This window comes from Vombatus ursinus, unplaced genomic scaffold (genome assembly GCF_900497805.2).
Source record: "Vombatus ursinus unplaced genomic scaffold, bare-nosed wombat genome assembly UNPS02012319.1, whole genome shotgun sequence".
NCBI classification, from domain to species: Eukaryota; Metazoa; Chordata; class Mammalia; order Diprotodontia; family Vombatidae; genus Vombatus; species Vombatus ursinus.
The window spans coordinates 3,436,200-3,452,630 of record NW_020952097.1 but is presented as its reverse complement, the minus strand read 5'-3'; the positions used below and the strand labels follow the sequence as shown (position 1 = coordinate 3,452,630).

At 40.0% G+C, this 16,431-nt stretch overlaps 1 protein-coding gene and 1 pseudogene across 4 annotated transcripts; one reads left to right on the top strand and one right to left on the bottom strand.

The window, feature by feature from the left end:
• The window catches only part of LOC114039836, a 119,009-nt pseudogene that overhangs the window by 17,027 nt on the left and 85,551 nt on the right, over window positions 1-16,431 (bottom strand).
• Window positions 173-14,690, top strand: LOC114039801 (zinc finger protein 501-like). Of its 4 annotated transcripts, none has more exons than XM_027857679.1 (5): window positions 173-305; window positions 5,842-5,933; window positions 6,571-6,697; window positions 7,492-7,608; window positions 12,288-14,690. In XM_027857679.1, exons 2-5 carry the CDS (start codon window positions 5,901-5,903, stop codon window positions 13,478-13,480), a joined length of 1,470 nt encoding a protein of 489 aa, XP_027713480.1. In that variant the 5' UTR covers window positions 173-305; window positions 5,842-5,900; the 3' UTR covers window positions 13,481-14,690. The 4 variants fall into 4 exon arrangements, with proteins under 4 accessions (XP_027713480.1, XP_027713479.1, XP_027713478.1 ...); XM_027857678.1 differs by having other exon boundaries at window positions 173-557; window positions 7,495-7,608; XM_027857677.1 differs by having other exon boundaries at window positions 173-557.

Sequence of the window (16,431 nt, the reverse complement as noted above, 5' to 3'; positions counted from 1 at the left end):
CGGGCCCGCACTCACCCTCGGCTCCCCGGGATAGCGGACCCCGGAACGCCCCCCTCTACTGGTTCCAAACCACCCCCGGCAGGCCGGAAGTACCGCCCTCCGGCTTCCGCCGTCGGGAGGACCAGTCCAATCCTAGTCCCGGACGACTCCGAGAAGGGGGCGTCTCCCAGGCGCGGCGTGAATTCTTCTGGGTGGTCACATCGCTGGAGATCCAGACCCAGGGGGAGGGAGCGGGAGCCTGTCTATCTGACTGTTCCAGATCGACCAGCCGGGTCGTGGACCCCCAGAGTTTCCCCCCAAACATGGTACAGGCCTTCACTCCGCTCTCCCCGCTACCCCTACCCCCATGCTGGACAACGGTTTGGTCCGGAGAAGAGCGAGGCGAGTCGGGGGCTGGCGGGGGTTGAGAGTAAACCACCGAGGTGGCAAGGCCTCCGAGCAGCCTAGAGTGGTCATCCCTTGGCGCTCCCGAGGCCTGCCTGGATTGGTCAGATGCCGGAAGGGGCAGTCCTTTCTGTCTGCTTCTGCGGTTTGTGGGGGCTGCTCCGGAGCTGAGGGTGAGTTAGTCGGGCTCGGCCCGCGGGGGGCTTCCGTATCTGCAGCCCCAGGATCTCGCTTAAGGTTCACCGACATCGGAGCAGATCACCTCCCCACCCAAGCCTCCTGGAGTAGCTGGGGTGGCTCGGGCTCGGCTCTAGGCGCAGCCGCAGTTTAGCGCCACCAGTCCCCCCCGCCCCATCTTTATTCTGGCTTCCCCTCCAGGACCCCCTCCTTGGAACAAGCGGGCGCTAGGATCCTGGCTTCCTTTTCCCGCTCTTTTCTCTGCCTCTGGGGACTTGGCAGATATTGGGGTGCGATTGTGTAATGCCTCCTGCCTTTGTAGGAGGGGTGTGTGGAAAGAGTCTTGGTAGAGCTGTGTGACCCTGAACGAACCGCTTAAACTCTGAGCCCCGGAGGGGCCTCTGGTAGAACCCAGAACCAATGGGTGGAAGGTGCCGAGAGGCCAGTTTGTAAAATGGGGGTGTCACATCTTTTATAGTATTAGAGGAGTGTCACGATCCAGGGTGTCCTCAAAGTCTTAGTGCAGTTTTAAGTTAATAAAGCTTGCATGTTTAGCCTGCAGAGAAGACTCAAGGCGGGGCAGGGGAGGCCCTATAGCTGTCTTCAAATTTTGGAAGGGCTGGCTATGGAGGAGGTATTGGATTTGCTCTCACTGAGGAAAAACAAAAAGCAGTGGGTGGAAGTTGCCAAGAGGCCAATTAGGGCTTAATGTCATGAAAATCTTTTTTTTTTTTTTAATAAGGCAATTGGGGTTAAGTGACTTGGCCAGGGTCACACAGCTAGTAAGTGTCAAGTGTTGGTCTGAGCCCCGATTTGAACTCAGGTCCTCTTGACTTCAGGGCCGGTGCTGTACCCAGTGTGCCACCTAGCTGCCCCAAAAAACTTCTCAACAATTAAAACTGTTCAAGTTTTGAAAGTTCCATGTTGAATTTATAATTTTATGTAAATATAATTTGTTATATTATAATTTTACATTACATGTTATAATTGTATATCATGTTACAAGATAGGCCAGGTGGCGGGGGAGGGTTTCCAACATAATTTCGGACCCCAACACAGGAAATGGTGGGGAGGGGGATAGTTATGTAAATGTAAAAAACATATTTATGTTACAAAGTGTTCCAAAAGTCTTAGTGAAGTTTTAAGCTTTGGGACAACCTGTGTATTATATATTATAATTATCTTTTGTTCTTAAAAATAAAAGCAAGCTCTACATAATAGAGATTCTCGGTTTCTTTTTGTTATACATTATATAAATTGCTTATTTTGTTTGGTGTTTAAGATAATTATTTTTAAAAAGAGAAAAACAATTAGAGCTGCCCAAAAGTGGAATGGGTTGCCTCCTGAGGGTTGGATTCCACTACTTGGAGGTCTTCAAGCATAGAATGGATAACCACTTGTTAGAAATGTTAATAGTAGGGATTCTTTTCTTCTGTGGGTTGAATTAGATGGCTACTGAGGTCTCTTTCCACTCTCAAGTTCTATGATTTTTTATTCCATAGTGAACACTTAATAAATGTTCAATGACCGACTCTGTAAGTATGGGTTATTAAAGATTTCCTTGCTCTGGTATGTTTAGTGATTTTGTATTGCCTTTAGGATAAAGTACAAATTCCTCAACTTATCATAAAGGTTATAAAAAAAACTTATAAAATCTGCCTCTGGCATACTTTGCCCTCTTTGTTTCATATTATTCTACATACCAGCCAAATTGGTTCTCTCTCATCACTGTATTCTATTAGACTGAACTCCTTGAGAGCAGGGATTGTTTTTTGCTTTAGATTGTAAGCTCCTTGAGGGTAGGGACTATCTTTTTTTTTTTAACTTGTATTTGTATCCCCAGCACTTAACATAGTGCCTATTACATAATACATAATAGGTGCTTAATAAATATTTGCTAACTTGACTTGCATTCCATCTCATGTTTTCTTGAGCACAGGTTATCTTCTACCCCTGTGATGTACTCCCCCTCCCTACCCTTGAATCTTTATCTTCCTTCCATGCTCCATTTTCTTCCACCCCAGTTTTTGTGCTTTCTCCTTCCTAAAATTACCTTCTATTTATCTCTCATTGTAGTTGTTTTATGCCCCAGTAAAATATTAGCACCTTGAAGTCAGGAATAGGTTTATTTTTGTCTTTGTATGTTGAGCACCTAGTCCGCATATACACATTCCTCTCATTTCCAATTGTCTGTGGCTTCTCAAACTAATGTTTGGTAAACATTTTAAACTGAACATATCCAAAACTGAACTCATCTTTTCTTCCAAACCTTACCTTCTTCCAAACTTCCCTATTGCATTTGAGCTTACCACCATCCTCTCTGTCACCCAGGCTCACAACTTAGGTCTCATCTTTAACTTGTCACTTTCACCTCCCATTATCCAATCTGTTACTAAGGCCTATTGATTTTATCTTTGTAACATCTTTTGAATATACCCCCTTCTCTATCCTAACACTTCCACCACCCTTGTAGGGGCCCTCTTCACCTTGGCTTTGGACCGTTACAATAGCCTGATAGTTGGTCTGTCGGCCACAAATCTCTCATCATCTCAGTCCATCTTCCACTCAGCTTTCAAAGTGATCTTAAAGCAAAAGTCTGAACATGTCATACCATCTACTCAGACTCCAGTGGCTCCCTGTCACCTCCAGGATGGAATGTAAAATCTTGTGTTTGGCATTCAACACCTTTCATAACCTAGTCCCCCTTCTACCTTCCAGTCTTCTTACACCTTACTCTTGACTAGGTACTGTACATGACACTGGCCTCATTGCTGTTTCTTGAACAAGACATTCCATATCTTGGCTCCAGGACCAGGCCTGAAATGTTCTCTTTCCTAATCTCTGACTTCTTTCAAGTCCCAACTAAAATCTCACCTTCCACAGGAAACTTTTCCCAGCTCCTCTTAATTTTAATCCCTTCTCTCTGTTAATTATATCCTATTTATTCTGTTTATAGCTTGTTTGCTTGTTGTCTCCCCATTAGCCTGTGAGCAGGGACTGTCTTTTTCCTCTTTTTGTATCCCCAGCACTTAGCAGGGTAACTGGTACATAATAGGCCTAATAGGTGATAGAGAGGCAAAAGTGAAAAGGCTCCTGCCCTCAAGGAGTTTAAAGTGAATACAGTGTAATTTGTTATCCTTAGAGTAGTGGGGAGGTACCTACTGCTAAGGAGATCCGGAAAGGCCTCTTACCAGAAGTGGCTTTTGAGCCAAACTCTGAAGGAAGACAGGGGTTCTAAGAGGTGGAAGTAAGAAGGAAAAGCATTCCAGGCATGGGATACAGCTTGTGGGAAGGCACAGAGAGTAGAAATGGAATGTCTTTAAGGAACAACAGAAGTCCAATTTGTCAGGAACCAGAGGGTTTGGGAGTGCTGTGTACTGAGCTTGGAAAGGCTTCACAAAGCCTTCTCAATTGGTAACAACCTTCCCCCTCTGACCTTATGTGGCACTTTATTTTGGTTGGTTGGTTGTTGTTAATTTTTTGTTGTATTTTTTTTATTAATTTATTTTGATTTATCAATAATCACTTCCATATGCTTTTGAGTTTAAAATTTTTCTCCCCCTTCCTCCCCATCCCCCTCCCCAAGACGGCACATAATCTGACATAGGCTATACATCTACATTCATATTAAACATATTTTCACATTAGTGATGTTGTAAGTAGAAATTAAAACCAATGGGAGGAACCATCAGAGAGAGGAAACAAAACTCAACAGAAGAGAAAAAAATAACAATTCGGCTTCCATAGTTCTTTCTTTGGGTGTGGATAGCACTTTCCATCACAAGGTCTCTGGAGATGTCTTAGATCCTTGCATTGCCGGGGAGGGTTAAGTTTATCAATATTAGTCATCATGCAACGTGGCTGTTATTGTGTACAACGTTCTCCTGGTTCCGCTCACTTCACCTAGCATCAGACCATACAAGTCTTTCCAGGTTTTTCCGAAGTCAGCCTGTTCATCATCTCCTACAGCACAACAGTACTGCATCACACTCACATACCACAACTTGCTCAGCCATTCCCCAATTGATGGGCATCCTCTCAATTTCCAATTCTTTGCCACCACAAAAAGAGCTGCTATGAATATTTTTGTACATGTAGGTCCTTTTCTCATTTGTGTGATCTCTTTGGGATATAGCCCTAGAAGTGCTATTGCTGGGCCAAAGGGTATGCACATTTTTATAGCCCTTTAGGCATAGTTCCAAATTGCTCTCCAAAATGGTTGGATCATTTCGGTTGTTGTTCATTCTTGAAGAGGACCAGAATGATATCACTATGTTGGAGTAAAGGTACAGTGTGTGTCTGACTGGTTGATCAGTGTGAGTTTGGAAAGCTGTACCACAGGTCTGGCACAAATAGCCCCATGCACATTTGGAGTGGAGATTTGCACATCTCACGTTTCTTTTGAGCTACTGCAGTTCTGTTTTGCTTATAGAATATAGGGTCTTCTTTGGTGTGGACATTTAGGGTGCTGGGCAGTCATTTACCAGAATCTCCCATGTCACACAATTGATTACATAGTACTTCAGAGAGACCTTGAGAGTTTCCTTGTATCACTTCAGACTTCCATGTAAGCGCTTGCCTTGTGTGAGTTCTCTGTAAAATAGTCTTTTAGGAAAATGTACATTTGGCATTCAAACATGACCAGGCCATTGGAGTTTTGCTCTCTGCAATAGTTTGAATGCTTGGCAATTTTACTCAAGCAAGGACTTCTGTGTCTGTTACCTTATCTTGCCAGGTGATCTTCATAATCTTTCTAAGACAATTCAAAGCAAATTGATTGTGTTTCCTGACCTGATTCTGGTAGACTGTCCAGGTTTCACAGGAATACAACAGTGAGGTTGACACAACTCTGTAGACCTTCAGTTTGGTAGGCAGTCTAATACCTATTCTCTCCCACAGTATTCTAGTTATGACTTTATTATAAATTAGGATGTGATATATGCATTGGAAAGATACAGGCAGAGTGCTATGAAGGAGACATTAATTGTCTTTGGGTTGGTAGGACGTGGGAAGATTAGGTGAAGAGAAGGAAAGGCTTCATGAGGAAATTAGCATCTGAACTGGTTCTTGAAAGATCATGAGATCATGGCTTTAGATTTGGAAGTGCCCCTAAGGGTTATTTTTACAGAGAAAAAAAAAGAAAAAGGATTTCAGTAGGTTGAAAGCATGGTGTGTGGTGTGTTCAAGGCACTCACTGGTTTCACATCTCTTCTCCCAGTGGTAATTATTCCCCATGTTCCTAATCCTATCTAATATCACATCTTCATTCTTTTCCTCCAGAGATTTCTTTTCCCCAAGTTCCTAACCATCCTTTTGAAGAGAACCCAGGAGAACTAGTGATGACAGCTGAACTCTTGCCATCAAGGCCCCAGGTGAGCTGTCCTTCCTGAGATTCCATCACTTCTTTGTCCTCATGTAGCCTTGAGTCTTCCCTCTGACCAAGGGGCTTCAGTAACTCTATTGACCAGGGACCTGAGCCCCAATTCCTCACCCCTCCCCACTTCTAACCCCCACCAATGTCAGGGGCTGAACTAGGATAAGGGCTTCCATATTGCTTGAAACCTTATGGTGGCTCCTCTCTATGTCCACCCCTCTCACTCTCCAAGACAAATAGAGTTTAGGGAGATAAGCCCAATTTGTGTCTTTGAGAGATTTTTAGAAAATTACTTTTCGCTACATGGGGGCTCCTAGCTATGTGTTGTTAGCCTTAATCTGGAATTAGAGGAGATAGTCTTAAACTCTTCATTCTTCTAAAATAATATCATAATCTCCCGAGAAAAAGATCATATATAACCATTGCCTTAGTCGTCACATATGCATTTGCTCCTTCCCCAAACCCTGTGCACATTCCTACACTTACTTTGATTCATACCTAGATATGTTAATTTAAATGCTTATACTCAGAAGCACCCACAGTAGCAAACATATACAGGCAAATCATCAGATCTTGTTGCCTCACCCTGCTAGTGGGGCTGTTCTTAGAACTACATTAGAAACTTCTTGTTTCAGGCAGACATGATATTTGAGGATGTGGCTGTGTACCTTAGCCAGGAGGAGTGGAGCTGTCTGGGTCCTGCCCAAAGGGGTCTCTACAGGGATGTGATGCTGGAGAATTATGGGAATATAGTCTCACTAGGTAAGACCCTGCTCTCAGTACCTATATCTGAGCTTTTTGGCTTTGTGAATAGTCATGGGGGTTTAAAGGATGTAGTCAGGTTCAGAGATCAGATTCCCAATCATGTCTGGGCTTAGAAAAGGCAAATTTCCTACCTGTTCCTAAGCCCCAGACCTGGTGTAGAGCTGGAAATTGTGAGTATCCCTGAGGCTATACTTTTTTCTTCTTCAGAATTGCTTGTTAGAGCCCGAACTTGCTGCCCCTGGAGTAGAATCACAAAATCTCAGAGTTGAAAGGGAGTTCAGAGACCATCTGTAATTATACCTAATTAGGAACCCCTTCTAAACTACTCCTGACAAGCATTCATCCAGCCTCCTCTTGAAGAACTCTAGTGATGGGGAACTCACAACCTCATGAAGCCAAGGCAGCCAAGTGGCCATTTCTAACTATGAAGCTTTCCTTTATATAGAAGGAAATATGTGCCTCTTTGCATTCTCTACACATTGGTGCTAGTCTAGTCCCAAGGTTTAATAGGAACATTCCTAGAGATTGATTTCCCCATCATTCTAATGGGAAATAAACTAATTGTTCCCTCTGCTTGGGTTGCCAGCTGTCTGACCCTTCACTGTCATTTAGGGTAATAGTCCTGAGATCCCTTCAAATGGTGCTCAGACTTTCCCAGGACTTTCTTATCATGGCTTCTCTGGATATTGCATTTTTCTCACCAACCCTCACAGACTGAGAGGCTGGAACTGAGCTTAGCATAGTTCTTTGTTCCCAGGATATTTACTAGATCTCATTCCTTTCCTTAAAAGCAGGATTTCCAGTGCCCAAACCTGATGTGATCTCCTTGCTGGAACGAGGGGAAGAGCCCTGGGTCTTGGATAGGCGAGGAGCTAAGGGAAGAGAGATTTTTGGAGACAACTGCTCAGGTGAGTGAAAATTTTTCCTTCAGTAAGTATATATATATTTACAGAGCATTTTCTGTTTGCCCAGTGTGTTACTAGGCAGAGATCATAGTTTCACTGAATTGTTAAGCTGAAAAACACCTTAAGAGATCATCTAGTCCAGGGTGCTGAGGCTCAGAGAAGATATATGATTTGCCTAGGATCTAGTTTCTAGCTTTGAACTTAAGAATCTTGGCTCAAAATCCAGGATTCTTTCTACTTACACCACAGCTGCTTCCAGGTATCATAAACCAATTCAGGCTAGGAATGACATTGTTATCAATAAACAGTCTGTTGAGAATCCTGAATCAGCTGGTGACCTCCAGACTTAATTTAATTCCCAGTGTGAAGATGAGGTTATCAGTCAGAGACCTTCTTTGGTTTTAAAAATAATTTTTCTGCCCTTTTTTATCTCTTTCTTTAGCTTTCCTAGGAAATCTTGTTGGGGTTATGTCCAATCTGCATTTTTCTTTGAGGTTTCATTTGTAGATGCTTTCAAGTCATTGTCTTCCATGTCTGTGTCTTTAGCTTCCCTATCACTGTAGTAGCTCTTTATGGTCAGGTTCTTTTGTGTGCTAATTTTTCCAGTCTTTTTCTTGACTTTGGATTTTATGTTAGTGTTGGTCTCTGCTCACTTCTGAAGGGGAGAAGGGATGTTTGGCCTGAGCTTCTGGTACTTTCACAGCTCAGTCTGGGGACCTGCAAGTTTTCAATGCCTCCAAAGTACTGTGATCCAGAGAGAAGTCTGTTCCCTACCCTTCTGGTCTGAACCTTGAAACTTCTGACCCAAATTTTTGTCTGTTGGCTTGTGTATAGCTGAGTTTCTGTAGACTGCTACTGCACTCAGTCACTGTTAGCCTGATGGAAGGTTCTGCAGTTTCAGATCAGCTGAATTGCTATGTCTCCTTTGGTCTTGGTATCCTGCTCTGGTTTTTCCACTGCAGGCTTATGTACTGGGCTAAAGATCAGAAGTAAATCACTGCTCTGCGCCTGTGCTGAAAACCATACAACTAAGTTTCTGGAATTTGTTTTGTGCTGAATACTCAGCTCATGGTCACTCTTCTTTGCATTGGATCTAGTACCCTGACCTGGGTAATGAGCGACAGAGTTGCTAGATGTCCCCCAGTCCTGCTCCCAGCACTAGTTCAGGGGTCCTCTAGAATCTCTTTCTGCCCGTTTTCTCTCTCGGTTCTCTTTCTGTCTCTGGGCAGTAGAATCCTCCCAATCCAAATGCTATCATACTGCACTCAAGACCAGCCTTTTACCCCAGTGTCTTCAGTCCTCTCTGTCTTCCTAAGCTGTCCTGAGCTAGAAAAATGACTCACTGTGACTTCTTGACTTTCCCAATCAGAATTTGATCTGGCATGTTTTCTAGGTTGTTGTGGAGAAATGTATTGTGAGAGCTAAGCTAAAATGTTTCCTCTCACTCTGCCATCTTGACTCCACCTCTTCATAGAGACCTTCTTTGTTGACATTGGATGACCATGGTAAACATGGAAAATGCATAAATTCTAGCTTTAGATTATGGGTTAAGTTAAACTGAAAAGACAGAGAAAAGAATCGTTTACCCATGATATCCACCAAGTCTTTGTTCTGTGAATGTAGGACTCAAGAAACAAAAGGGTTAATTCATCCTCTGTTTAAGCCCAAAGGGCTGGATTTAAAGGAAGCAGAAGACAATTCCCACCTTCGCTGAATCACTCCATGTAAGGAACTGCCATAAGTCAGCTGAATGCCAGTGGCGGCCTCTGCTGGTTGTTATATTTATCTCTGAAAACTTAGAACCCCCCAATACGTGGAGAGCTACTATAATAATACTAGTTGTCACTTTATGGCTCTTGACTACTTACAGAACACTCAATATCTCTTATCTCATTTAGTCTTCAGAACAGACCTGTTAGGTATGTTGTACAGTTCAGATTGCATACTTCCCTTACAGGACCCTAGTGATGCTAGTGCTTTGTAAACTTTAAAATGCTACAAAAATTTGAGATGTTGTTATTAGCCTCACTTTACTGATGAGGAAGTGGGTTCAGGGAGCTTGATAACTTCTCTGTAATTACATAACTATTAAGTTTGGAAACTTGGCCCCGTGGCTACAAATCCACTGCTATTTCCAGCTGTAGCACGGTTCCTATTACTAATACCTTCCTTGTTGTTTTAGAGTCCTCAAAAATCTCTCCTTCTCTTCTAGTCTTGGGAGGAACAGACCCCATTGGGCTAAAAGATAACTTAAGTAATTAAGGAGAATTCAGTGACTTAAATAAAGCAAACCAGTATAAAAATTTGGATAGTGCTTATAGAAAGGATTGAAAAGTTTGCCAGTAACCCTGAGCATGAGCTGCCAGAGCTTCTTCCTGATTTCAGCCGATCATTTTCCATTCCCCCCTCCTCTCCCCCACTGCCCTTGTGCATTAGCCATTCTATTCTTTTCTTTTCTTTTTTAGGCAATTGAGGTTAAGTGACTTGCCCATGGTCACACTGCTAGTAAGTGTCAAGTGTTTGGTCTGAGGCCAGATTTGAACTCAGGTCCTCCTGACTCCAGGGCCAGTGCTCTATCCGCTGCGCCACCTAGCTGCCCCGAATTAGCCATTCTTAAATCCACTGGAATCTGGTATGGATAGAGATATGCAGGCATCTAACTGATGTCTTTAATTTTCTGCCCCTCCATGAGGCAGCTAGGTGGTTCAGTGGATCATACACTATGCCTAGAGTCAGAAAGACCTGAGTTCAAATCCAGCCTCAGACAGTTACTAGCTGTGTGACCCTGTGCAAGTCACTTAACCTGTATTTGCCTCAGTTTCCTCATTTGTAAAATATAATGGCTCCTATCTTCCAGGGTTTTTATGAGTATCAAATGAGATAATTATAAAGTGCTTAGCACAGTACCTGGTACATAGTAAATGCCATCTAAATGTTAGCCATAATTATTATCATCATTTTTATTATTGTTAGTGAATAATACCTTGTGCTGTTATTTAGCAAGGTCATAAGATCATAGACTTGGAACTTCAAGGGAACTCAGGCCATCTAGACCCCCAGTACCCTTATTTTATAAATGGGGAATGGAGGCCCAGAGAGGCCTTTACAATTCTCAAAGTACTTTCACAAATGTCATCTCATTTGATCTTGACAACAGCTCTGTAAGATAGGTGGTCCCTATATTATTATGTCCATTTGGCAGAAAAGTCTCATGGAATACACAAAAGCAAAGGTAGCATGCTATCACAGATATGACTCTGAACTGCCTATCAGGAGACTTAGATTCTAGTCACTGATCTGCCACTGATCTAACTTTAAAGAAGTCACAACTTTATAGGATATTTTTCATCCTTGTACAACATGATATATCAAGAATCTGCAAAAAGCAACTTACATATCACTGGACTTTGTAGCAACAAATATTTGCTCTTGTCATTATTATGAAGTACTTAATTTGTCTACTGTCTCTATTATTCAGTTTACCTCTGTGAATTTTTCCATATAACTGAAATTTACTTCTTTAAACTTCTAAAACTACTTTTATTATAAACATTTTTTATAGTAATACTTATATAACTATTTTCCTCTCTTAATCTTTCCCCTAGTCAGACCACATGTGGAAGGTTATTTTCAGTGCTGGACACCACATTTTAGGAAATATTTGAACAAGATGGAGCACACATACAGGGATGACCAGAAAGGTTAGAGAACCAGAGACCATGATCAAATGAAGAGCCTAGAAAGGTTTAGCCTAGAGAAGAGAAAACTTAGGGGAAACACAGCAGTTTGACTTCACTTATTTGAAGTGCTGTTATGTAGAAGAGATTAAGTAAACTTGTGATGCTTGGTTTCAAAGGACAGAACTAGAAGCAGTGGCTGGATGGTTGCAAAGAGATAGATTTAAGAAACTTCCTATTGATTAAAGCTATCTTAAAGTGGAATAGGCTGCTTCTGAAGGTAGTGAATCCTTATTACTGGAGGTTTTCAAACTAGAGTCTGGGTAATTCCTAGTTAGGAGGGAATTCTTGTTTAGGTGAAAGTTGGATTAGATGGCTTTTGAGATCTCTTCTAGCTCTGCGATTGTATGATTCTAGACAAAGTATACTGAACATAATTTAACCTTTTCTTGATGACTGATGGTGGTCATCATAAACATTAGTTATTGGAAGAGCACTGGTCTTGCCATCAAGAAACTTAGGTTATAATCAAAGCCATGTCACTAACTTACTTAAGTGAGTCATAAACTCATTGGGCCTGATTTTGCTCATCTGTGTTGTGAAATATTAGACTAGAAGAGAGGTTCTTTACCTTTTTTTGTGTCATTCTGTGACCTTTTGGCAGTCTGGTGAAAACTATGGTTTGCTTCTCAGAGTAATGTTTTTAGATGCATAAAACAAAATACATAGGATTAAAAAAGAAACCAATTATATTTTAAGCACAATTATTAAAATATTTTTCAAAAACAAGTTTAAAGTCCGCCGGTTAACTCCTGGACTAAAGGATTTTTTAAGGTTCTTTGCTTATTGACTGACTGACTGACAGCTCTGACTTTCTATAATTTTATGATTTTTTTGTCTTCCCAAAAGACATTTGCTTCATTAATTTTGTCTTGTCCTTGCCCCAATAGTTTACTTTAATACAAAAATGCAACCTGTAATATCTGAATTTTATATTTATTTCAGTTCATGAAATTAGCACTGAGAAGTTACCTCAAAAGCTGGAACCTTCTACAGAAAAGAAATTGCATGGAATGATGTCCAAGAGAATTGCGGGGGATGTCTTCCAGGGATTTGACTTTGGAGAAACATGGGACGAAAGAGAGTTAGAGAAACATCAGGAAAATCTTGCAGTTGGGATACTGAAGAAATCCTTTTGCCAAAATAGGGATTTCAGGCCAAACAAGATCAGCAAAAAAACTTCTGTGGGTCAGAGAAATCAAAAGTGTAATGAATTTCAGGGAAGCTTCAGCCTGAGCCCAAACTCTGTTAGATACCAGAACATTCCTACAGGAGAAAGACTCCATCAAGAATTTATATGTGACTTGACTTTCAAACAGAATTCAAATCTGATTAAATATCAGAGAATCAATATGAGTGAGGAATCATGTAAATCTAATATATGTGGGAAAGCATTCAGAGAGAGTTCAGCTGTTATTGAACGCCAGAAAATTCATGGTGGAGAGAAACCTTATGAGTGTGATAAATGTGGGAAAACTTTCAGTCAGAGCTCTAACCTTATTGATCATCAGAGAATTCACACAGGAGAAAAACCCTATATCTGTAAAGAATGTGGAAAAGCCTTCAGACAGAGCTCTAATCTCATTAAACACCAGAGAATTCACACAGGAGAAAAACCCTATAAGTGTAATGAATGTGGGAAAGCCTTTAATCAAAGCTCTAATCTTATTAAACACCAGAGGATTCACACAGTAGAAAAACCATATGAATGTAATGAGTGTGGGAAAACCTTCAGCCAGAGCTCACATCTAATTAGCCATCAGAGGATTCATACTGGAGAGAAACCATATGAATGTAGTGAATGTGTTAGAGCCTTTAGTACCCGATCATCTTTTATACAACATTGTACAATTCATACTGGAGAGAAACCTTATAAATGTAATGAATGTGGAAAAACGTTCAACCAGAACTCTAACCTTACGAAGCACCAGAGAATTCATACTGGAGAGAAACCTTACAAATGTAATAAATGTGGAAAAACCTTTAACCAGAACTCTAACCTTACTAAACATCAAAGAATTCATACCGGGGAGAAACCGTACAAATGCGATAAATGTGGGAAAGCTTTCAGTGCTCGTTCGTCTTTTATGCAGCATCATAAAATTCACATTGGTGAGAAATCCTACAATGAATGTTGAAAAACCTTCAGCCAGCACTTTTTAACCTTAATAAACACCAAATAATCCATAATGGAAAGAAACCTTACAAAGAGATGAATGTGAGAAAACCTCCAGGAGAGGCTCATTCTTTATTCCACAGTTCAGAAAGCATAGTGAAAAAACTGCCCAATGAAAGTAACAGATGAGAAGGCCTTTAAGTGTAATGATTGTGGGAAAGCTTTTAGCCAGAATGCAGACTTATTTGGCATCTGAGATGTTACACTGGACAAACCCTGTGTATGTGATGATTTTTTTAAAACACTCAGAACTCACAGTTCACAATGAACACAAATCATAATAGAAAGAAAACCTATCGCTGTAACGAGTAGTGCCAAAGACATCAGGACGAGCTCTGATCTTAGTAAATTTCAGAAAGTTTACGCTGGATCAAACAGACTCCAGGAGAAACCATTAGTAACCCCCAGGCTTCATTTAAAATCATAAAAGTCATGCTGGAGAAAAAAGCAAGTTCTTTGATTGTAGAAAAATCTTCAGTAAGAGTTCTAGAGGATTCATTTGAGAGAAATCTGATAATGAAGACATTTGGATACATAAGAAGGACCTGTGATTTCATTAGAGGGAAATTTGTCATCTATATATGATTTGATAGATATTTTCTGTGAGGTAGTATTTGAACCTAGGTTTTCCTAACTCCAAGCCTGGTACTTCATCCACTATACCACATTGCCTCTAACTTGAAATGAAAATAATAATTTGTTGATATAGCACTTAAAGTTTGTAAAGTGCTTTATAAATATCTTGTTTGAGCTTCATGATAACCTTGTGATGTACTACAAATATTCCTGTTCTCATTTTACAAATGAGCAAATAAGCTCAGAGAAATAGACAGCTTGCCTGTGGTAACATAGCTATAAGAGATAGGATTTGAACCAATGTCTACTTGACATCAAGTCCAGCACTTTATCCACCGTACTATATTGCCTTTCCTAATAAACATGAACTATACATGCACCATATGGCATAGCATCTAAAGGCTTTAAAGGAAAAGCTTACTCAAAAGCCAGAACACCTCAATAGTAAGAAAGTAATTACAAGTCCCTGACATTCCTCTTTTAGAATTTTAGAGAAAAAGAACATTATAGATCTAACAATGCTGACAAAACTAGATTTGATAAATCTATACTGATTATAGGAGTACTATAGGATATACATATTTTTAAAATTTTTTCCAATTGCATGTAAAAACAATTAACATTTTTTTAATTTTGAGTTCTAAATTTTCTCCCTCCTTCCCCTCCCCTCTCCTTGAGAAGGTAATTTGATATAGATTATATATGTATAGTCATGCAAAACATTTCCATATTAGCTATGTTGCTAAAGAAAACACAGACAAAAAAACCCAAGAAAAATAAAATTTAAAAAGTGTACTTTGATTTGCATTCAGACTCCATCAGTTCTTTCTGGAGGTGGATAGCATTTTTCATCATTAAGCCCTTTGGGATTGTCTTAGATCACTGTATTGCTGAGAATAGCTAAGTTATTCCCAGCTGATCATAGCATAATACTACCATTACTGTGTACGTTATTCTCCTGGTTTCTATTCACTTTGCACCAGTTCATATAATTCTTCCCAAGTTTTTGTGAAACCATCTTGCTTGTCATTTCTTGTAGCACAATGCTATTCCATCACAATCATATACTGCAACTTGTTTAGCCATTCCTCAATTGATGGGCATCCCTTCACTTTCCAATTCTTTGCCACCACAAAAAGAGCTGCTATATTTTTGTACATGTGGGTTCTTTTCCCATTTGTATGATCTCTTTGGGATACAGACCTAATAGTGGTATTACTGGTCAAAGGGTACGCATAGTTTTAGAGCCCTTTGGGCATAGTTCCAAATTGTTCTCCAGAATGGTTGGATCAGTTCACAACTCCACCAACAGTGCATTAATGGCCTGATTTTCCCACATCCTCACCAACATTTGTTATTTTTCTTTTCTGTCATGTTAGCCAGTTTGATAGGTGTGAGATGGTACCTCAGAATTGTTTTAATTTGCATTTAATCAGTAGTGATTTAGAGCATTTTTTCATATGACTATCTGATTTTTTAACTTTAGGTATTTTTATGAAATTGATAGTGTGCTAGGACTTAAAGAACTTATGAATAAATGTAGAAAAGCAGAAATATCAATTATAACAATAACAATCAATGAAGGAAAATAGGAACAAGGGATACAGACCATGATGAAGACCAACAACATTCTAATTGGTAAATCAAAGAGCAAATCATAGAAATAAAAATTGAAACAACATATTCCAAATTCATGACTGATCCTTATAGAAAAATGTGTATTTCTGAAAACAAAATAGAAAAGAACTAAAAAAGAATTCATGTAATTAAAGTAGAAAATAAACAATCTCCAAACAAGCATGAAAGAAGAAGTTTTAGAAGTCAAAGGAGAAATAAAATTGAAAAAAGGCCATGGACCTGATGTATTATCATCCTGGATTTTTAAAAGAATAACAAAATCAACAAGCCATTACCTAATATGACCAAAAAAAGGAAAGTTAAAATGCCAAAATCAACAATATGAATTCATAACATATAGGAAATATAGATTATCAGAAATTAATATACAAAATTAAAACATTATTTAAAGGAAATTTCTCAACAAGCATTTATTAAATATCAAGCACTGTGTTATACCCTGAGAATACAGAGGCAAAAAAAAAAAAAAGCTGCTAGCATCAAACAGTTTGTATTCAAGGAAACAACATGTATGTTAGTACTAAATTATTATAAAGTAAGATTTAGGTTATTTTGGGGGGACGCATTAGTAACTGATCAGAGTGAAATCCATCATCTATATATGATTTAATAGATAATTTATATGAGGCAGCATTTGAACCTAGGTTTTCCTAACTCTAAGCTTGGCATTCTATCCACTATACCACACTGCCTTTAACT

Coding starts and splice junctions, on each gene's coding strand:
- LOC114039801 (XM_027857677.1), top strand. CDS start 347: ATGCTGGACAACGGTTTGGTCCGGAGAAGAGCGAGGCGAGTCGGGGGC. Junction 558..5,841: donor GGGCTGCTCCGGAGCTGAGG/GTGAGTTAGTCG, acceptor CTTTTCCTCCAG/AGATTTCTTTTCCCCAAGTT. Junction 7,609..12,287: donor TTTTGGAGACAACTGCTCAG/GTGAGTGAAAAT, acceptor TATTTATTTCAG/TTCATGAAATTAGCACTGAG.